The 7,524-nt window shown below is 40.3% G+C and overlaps 1 protein-coding gene across 1 annotated transcript in view; it reads left to right on the top strand.

Annotated features, from left to right (window-relative positions):
* Nucleotides 1-252: 252 nt before the first annotated feature.
* Nucleotides 253-7,524, top strand: part of Hephl1 (hephaestin-like 1) — an 80,872-nt gene continuing 73,600 nt past the window's right edge. Inside the window, exon 1 of the mRNA XM_013028826.1 lies at nt 253-422. Within this exon, the coding sequence (XP_012884280.1) occupies nt 253-422 (170 nt within the window). The remainder of the gene's footprint in view (nt 423-7,524) is intronic.

The following is a 7,524-nucleotide window of genomic DNA, read 5'->3' as shown; positions in this document are numbered from 1 at the left end:
CTTGGGCAGTACATGAATAAGCCAGTTAGACATTTCTTGGATGGCTGGCAAAAATGTTGTCGTCATAGCAACTCTCCCATCAACCTTGCTCTGCTTACACAAGTTGTCAGCTCCTGTCCCAACCCCAAGCTACCTGAGGAGGAGGAGGAGCTGGGCTTTGTCCATTCCTTATTTATAAGTAGCTCTAAGTGAGGGGGAGGGACGGGCAAGGTTGACTCCTGTGCAGGCTGCGTGCCCAGGTTACATCTACAAATGCCTCGGAAGCAGCTGGCTGGCTGTTTCCTTCTCCTCACACTCTTGGCTCTTTCTGGGCTGGCTGGTGCACTTACCAGAACATACTACATTGGGATTGTGGAAGAATACTGGAACTATGTACCTCAGGGGAAGGATGTTATTACTGGGAAGAGTTTTGCAGAAGACAAGTGAGTGAACTTGGAGTTCTTACAGACTCCCAGATTTGGCTTTTTGTTTTTTTTTTTAAACTCTGCATGGGAAAGGTTGTATTCCTTGGGTGGTTATAATGAGGGTCAGCTGATGGAGACCGAGTAATAATTCCCTGGTGTTGTTATAATGTTGAAGACTTGTAGCATGGGTAGATCTGTAATTTGTAAGAGAAATTCTTAGCTCCATGTATCTGTTGAGTCGTCTGTTAACTTTATGAAGAGATGTAGATACAATTTGGTCTTTTGAAAAAATAGCTGTTATATAAAAGAATAATTTTCACAGTAACTTCTAGGAGGTTCTGGTCCCCGTTTTTTAAAAAATATATTCTTCATTACCATTATAAAGGTGATGTTCAGAGAGGTTGCAGTTTCATAAGTTATGTATCAGCTTTTTTTAACTGTAAAATTGGGGTGAACACTTGAGAACACTGTTAAAACTGTTTTCTTAGTTGTATTTTTAGAATAAAACATTATAGTTGGAGATCATTCTGCTGTTATGTTTTGGATTTTTTTTGTAATACTTAAAACTGAGGGACATTACAATAGATCTAGTTTGTATTTAAAGAGTTTCTCGAGTCTACTTACAAATGGCTCTTTTTGTGGTAGAAAGCTTATTCTAGTCTTCATTCATTCATTCCTAGGGAAATGTTCTGCTCACAGCCCATGGCATAGTTGGGTAAAGTGGTACTAGAGTATCAGATGCTGTTGAATTTTAATTGTTTTTCAGAAAATGGTCCTTGCTTCTTTTCCCCAGCCTGGTCCAGGGTCTTAAATATTTTAGGGTATTCCTCTCAACTCACCTCTAGATCTAGCTCACCTCTACTTCTAGAAGCTGTCATTTGGATTTTACCTTGGTAGTTCTCAGGATCTCTTCTGAGTTGATTTAGCAACCAGTGTTGAGTCAATGAATGCATGCTTCTTTCTTGATAGACAGGCCCATTGCGTTCAGCATCCACATTCTATTTCCTAAAAGACGAGGCTCGTTGGTAAAACTCAGGCACCCCTGAGCTACTGCACAGGGTCTGCCGATAGGTCTTGAAGAACCAGCTCCTCGTGGAGGAGAGACCTAAGAGCTAGTTTGTTTGGTGACACAGCTTCATTTCTAGCAACAGAGGTAGCATAGACAAGTGTTATTAAGTAAAGAACCATGGTGTTTCTACCAACCAGCCTTCCAAGGAAAACCTTTCCTGAGGCTTTATACTGAGGAATTTATTGTCTATAGGATTTTGCTAAAGAAAACCCTGAATTTCTTTTAATTTTCCCTCTGCTGGACAGAGGATGGTGCTGGTTTTAATGTGGCAAATGGATATTAGTTAACAATATCCTAATGTTACTGGGTATCACTACTATTTACTCTCTTGGAGAGGGTTACTAGGAAGTGGTTAGTGTGAGCAACTATGAGATGTTCAAATGTTCAAGATGTGTACATGGAGCACATTGATATTGAGTTGCCTTTCTACACAGTTGAGTAAAACCCAGAGAAATTCAATCCCCCCCCCAATATCTATATTAGCATATCAGTATGTAGGCATTTGTTCTGACCCAAACATTCCACAGGGGACTTGCAATTCACCACTGTCTACAGATGCTACTGCTTCCATTTTACAAACCAGGAACAAAGGCTGATTAAAGAGTTGCCTGCCTTTACTGCATAAATTAAAAAAAAACCTGTCTCTGGGTCAGAGTGCCTCATTCTTCCTTGATACACAACCTAATTCTTGACGAAGATGATCCTTTCCTACTAAATTAAACTTTGGAGAAAGCCAGGAATTTCAAAAGAACTTTCTAGAATGCTGAAATTCTTATCAAAGGTACATTTAGTCTTACTTGCCAAACTTCTGAGAGATGCTGAAAAATAATCACTAATAATTTGTGACCAAATTGGCAATGTAGGTCTAATCATATATATACATATATAAGTATACATATATGCATATTATATATGATAATCATATATATCTAATAATATATTATGATATATATCATACACATATACATATATATATTTATATTAGATGTGTAATATATTAGATATATGTTAGATATTAGACATGTACTTCTACATTTATATATGTAGATGTACAAAGGAGTTTCAATTCAACACATCAGTTTGTGAGTTATGCTGTATCTCCAGCAGCATTATACCTTTTGTCATTCTCCTCCATCTTTCCCAAGATACCCCAATATACCTTAAATACTCAAACAGTGTTTTCGGAAAACTAGAAGTGAAGAGCTTCCTCTTGATAATTTTTTGTTTTTGATCAGTCGTGGGACTTGAACTCTGTCCCTGGGAGCTGTCCCTGAGCTCTTCAGCTCAAGTTGAACAATACCACTTGAGCCACAGCACCACTTCTGGTTTTCTGGTAATTAATTGGAGATAAGAGTCCCATGGACTTTCCTGCCCAGGCTGGCTTTGAACTATGATCCTCAGATTTCAGCCTCCTGAGTAGCTAGGATGACAGGCATGAGCCACTGGTGCCTGGCTCCTCTTGATAATTTTATCTAGAAGAGAGTGAGTGCTTCAAAGGAAGTGTGATCTAATGTTGGGAAATTCTTATATTGATCAAGGCAGTTAGCATGATGCAAACAGGTTCTTTGGCATAAACTTAGATGAGATGGTTCTCTATGAGTGGATCCCTTGGTCTTGACGACATGATAAGATGTCACACCTAGAATTTCAGACTCCTAGCTATTTCCCTCTGGTGTACAGAGGTAGGGTGCTTCTGTAGGACTGGCTGCTGCTGCCCCTTGAAAGGAAAGCTCAGGTAAGCTTACATTGCATATTGGAAAATTCTAGTGGCTGTGCTAGGTTGTGGTAAACCCTTTGATATTTGGGTAGGTATGGCTATGATAGGCTGCTGGCCTTTCTTTTAGGCTACAGAATATCTGTCACAGGTACACAAGGAGATGCCATAATGGAGAGACAGATACAGAGCTAGATATGTATATTCTGCATTGTGCCATTTCCCTAGAAGCAGGAAGGAGCCATTCACAATTGTTTAGTCATGCCTCAGCTTCCTGCAAGATGAATTACTGTATTCTGATGAATGCCAGGTGCTTTGTATTTCACTCTGAGGGGAAAGATCTTGAAACAGGAATCCAGGGACTTGGCTTCTAGTTCTTAGTCTACCTCTACATGCTTTGTGATATTGCGCAGGTCCCCATTCTCTCTCTCTGAATATTACTCTCCTTAATTTCCTTAATTCAACAGAGTTATAATCCCTAAAGTCATGAGAAGTATAGTTTCAAAACATCAATACAATATTTGGAACCAAATTAAAAAACAACTTTACCTGATTTCTTTAAAAAATCTAGAAAGATTTTATAAATGGGGAATACAAAAAGAGAAATGGTTTGCATATGTCCAATATTAGGGATTGAAGCTAGAGAGAGCCTAGGAATAATAGTGGGGAGACGGCAGTTTTTAACTTTAACCATACTCTTCATTCTATTCTTTAAGAACTAGCTCCACTTTGTGCTTAGAATTTTCTACACAACTCTGACTTGTTCTTGTCATTTCCCTTCTAGATTGAGGTCTCTTTGTGAACTTGGTGTAATAATTTTCTTCTGTCTTTATTACTCTCTAGTTGTTTGAAGAATACCAGCCACCTTCCACCTTTACAGCTTGGGTAGAAGCACCATAATGGCAGTTGAGGGGCCCAGATGTACTTGACCCCCTCCCCCATACACATAGACTCTTATTAGTGAACTATCCCACAGACTATAGAACAACAGGCAGGCATTCAGAATTATCAAAGCAAAAATAAGTCACTTCATTAATTGTTCTGGTTGCTTTATTTTTGAAGAAGAGGAATGGGCATAAACTAGAAGAACAAGAAGGTGAATGCCAAACTAAAATTTGGCAAACAAAGACCCTAGTAAATCCTGATGACAGAGATGAGATGGGAAATAACTGAAACCATTTGATCAAGACTCTAGCAACCAGATGGTACAATCTGACTTTCCAACTTGATATCTTTCTTTGGTCTTAGTATTCGAAACTATAACTCAGACTGTACTCACCACTATTTTCTTGGAATATTTTTTATTTCAGAGTTACATTCTATTTAGAAATAGTTTCTCCAGCTAAAATACTCCTCTTCCTCCCTTCCCCTCCTCTTCCTTCTCTTCACTGGCTTAATTGGGGATACCAGGCTTCTTTGATTTGCCCGAGAATGGTGTCAGCATTTTGATCCATTCATGCCAGTCCAACTCAGGCTCATAAAGTACTTAATTAAGGTGTGGCCACTTCAGTGGCAAAGCCTGATCTTTAATGGGACCTGAGTGGGGTCACTTTAGTTAAAGCCATACAGGCAGGCTTCTTTTCAGTAAATGTAGGTCTCTCTCTCTGTCTGTCTGTCTCTCTCTCTCTCTCCCCCCTCTCTCTATGTAGGCTCCCTTATGATCAGAACTACCTTTGGACATGAGTGGGAATGACCACTGACAGAACTCCAAGTCTGTAGGACCTGTGAGAGTGGGTCTACCTAACCATATCTCTGCATCAGTCTAGTTAATGGGAAGGAGATGCTACAGTAGATATGAGAAAGAGACCCATATGTTCCGTTAAAAGAAAGGTCAGTTGAGGGGAAGTAATTGGGTGAAAGAAGCTTTTATAAAAATATTTCCCTTTGAAAATAAGAGAAAGAAGCTGGGCGCTGGTGGCTCACGCCCGTAATCCTAGCTACTCAGGAGGCTGAGATCTGAGGATCTCGGTTCAAAGCCAGCCCGGGCAGGAGAGACCGTGAGACTCCTATCTCCAATAAACCACCAGAAAACCGGAAGTGGCATTGTAGCTCAAGTGGTAGAGCACTCGCCTTGAGCTGAAGAGCTGAGGGACAGCGCCCAGGCCCAGAGTTCAAGCCCCACAACCGACAAAAAAAAAGAAAAGAAAATAAAAGAAAGACATAATTTCATTAGTAATTGTCTTACACAAATGATGACATTCAAATCTCAACTTGGTCTTTCCAGTATTAAAAATGTATGTGACCCTGTTGCCACATGGATCTCTTGAAACTGCTGTTATACTTGTATCAGTAAGTGGTGCCTTGAGTTGCAAGAAGTGATTAAGATACAACAGCAGAAAAAGTTAGGATTTTGTATTTGAAAAGAAATCCAGAGGTTCCTGGGCTAGGCTGGTGGAGAGTTGTTATGATAGAGACTTAGGAGCTTTCCTGTATTTCTGACCCAGTCATGGTTTTCATCACAAAGTGGCTTCTGAAGCTCCAGCCATTATCTTTGTATTCCAGAAAAGAAGAGTAGAAGGGAAAAGGTTGAAAGAGCATAGTTCCAGGTGCATCAGTCCTGTAAAGACCTCTCATGGAGGGGCTGGAAAGTTGGCTCAGTGGTAGAGTGCTTGCCTTGCAAGCATGAGGTCCTAAGTTCAATTCCTCAGCACCACATAAGCAGAAAAAAGCTGGAAGTGGTGCTGTGGCTTAAGTGGTAGAGCGCTAGCCTTGAGCTGAAGAGCTGAGGGACAGCGCCCAGGCCCAGAGTTCAGGCCCCACAACCTACCAAAAAAAAAAGAAAAGACCTCTCATGGAAACTTCCCCCAACTTTACTCAGCCCACGTCTCTTTTAATAGTCATAGATGAAAGGGAGACTCTAAAATGCAGCCTATTTTCAGAACATGATCCTAACAAAAATGTGATTAAATTTTGTAACTAAGAAAGAAGAGCATGAATATGGCAAGGCAGCTGACAGTCTTCACTCCCTCTTCTTCCTGTTTTCCTTTGCTTTTTCACAGTCCTTTTCTTTTCCCACTCCATGAAGAAAGGCCCCAAGGCCCAGTGGGTAGGATCTGGAGCACGGACAGACAATATAATAGTTTAGTGTCCCTGAGTGCCTGCTGTGCTTCAAGCAAGGTTCTGAAAGCTTAACATGTCATGTGGAGGGGATGACTGATCTCCTCTACCTGGAAAGCGTAAGAAAGCATAAGGAGGTAGTCTCAGCTAAGTGTAGCTAGCGATGCTCCAACAGAAGTACCAAGCAGTCCAGCTTGCTGGTGAAGCAGGAGACTGGCACAATCAACAAATTTAGAATTCTTGATCTACTTATTAGTCATGTAATTGAAGTTCTCTGTGCTTCTATTTTCTGATTGGGAAAATAGTGATCATGATACTTGCCTCTCGGGCATATTAGTTTCCTATGGCTGCTGTAACCAATGACAACAAAGTAGATGGCTTTAAACAATAGCAGTTTGCTTGTCCCTAGTTTTGGAGGCCACAAGATATTGGCAGGGCCATACTCATTGAAGCCACTAAGAGAGTCCTTAGAGTTTCCAATGGCTCCTAGCATTCCTAGGCCTGTGGCTGCATCACTCCGGCTTCAGCCTCCATGTTCATTAAAAATAGTCACTTTCTAATGTCAGTGGATTTTGAGCATCAGGAGCTTTGTTGGAAAGAGACCTTGAGCAGTTGCTTTCTTCTTTTAACTAAGAAAGCTTCACCAGAAATCCTCGTAAGTGCCACTGATGGAGTTCTATATGCCAGGGACTGTGCATGGGGTTTTGAACTCATGTAACTCTCATGATGGTTCTATCATGATCAGTGGCTTACAACTCAGAAGTCTGGAGTTCCGGAAGGTTACATCACTTTCCCAAATGGGAAAATTGAGATTCAAACAAATTCTACTTCTTCTTCTCTATATGGAAGAATTTTTAACATAAATTGCATATATTTCTAGTGGCTTCTATGGAAATGAAATCCAAAAATGAAGGATCAAAAATCTATTTGGGTCTAGGGAGATCAAGATGAAAGAATTTTACAGAAACAATTAATACCCAACTAACTAAGGAAGGTATAGCTCTGAGTTCCAATGTGCTATTTCTATCCTTTTGGCCAAGTGGCATTTGTCCCAATCAGAAACTATTTTCTCTGTGAAAAAAAAGTTCCTTCTCAAGCTCAGACAATGTTCTGTGTTCTTCTACATGTCTGCTCAAACAACACCTTCTGCTGACATTACTTTGCAGCTCATCTTTATCATGCTACCAGACATTCAGGCTCTAAGCTGCATAATTACCACCTAACATATGAAGCCTTGTCCTAGTATTTATTCTTCAGTGCATATGATTTGATCTCTCAAC

The sequence above is a fragment of the Dipodomys ordii genome, unplaced genomic scaffold (assembly GCF_000151885.1).
Source record: "Dipodomys ordii isolate 6190 unplaced genomic scaffold, Dord_2.0 Scaffold114, whole genome shotgun sequence".
NCBI classification, from domain to species: Eukaryota; Metazoa; Chordata; class Mammalia; order Rodentia; family Heteromyidae; genus Dipodomys; species Dipodomys ordii.
This window is presented reverse-complemented; position numbering and strand designations above follow the sequence as displayed.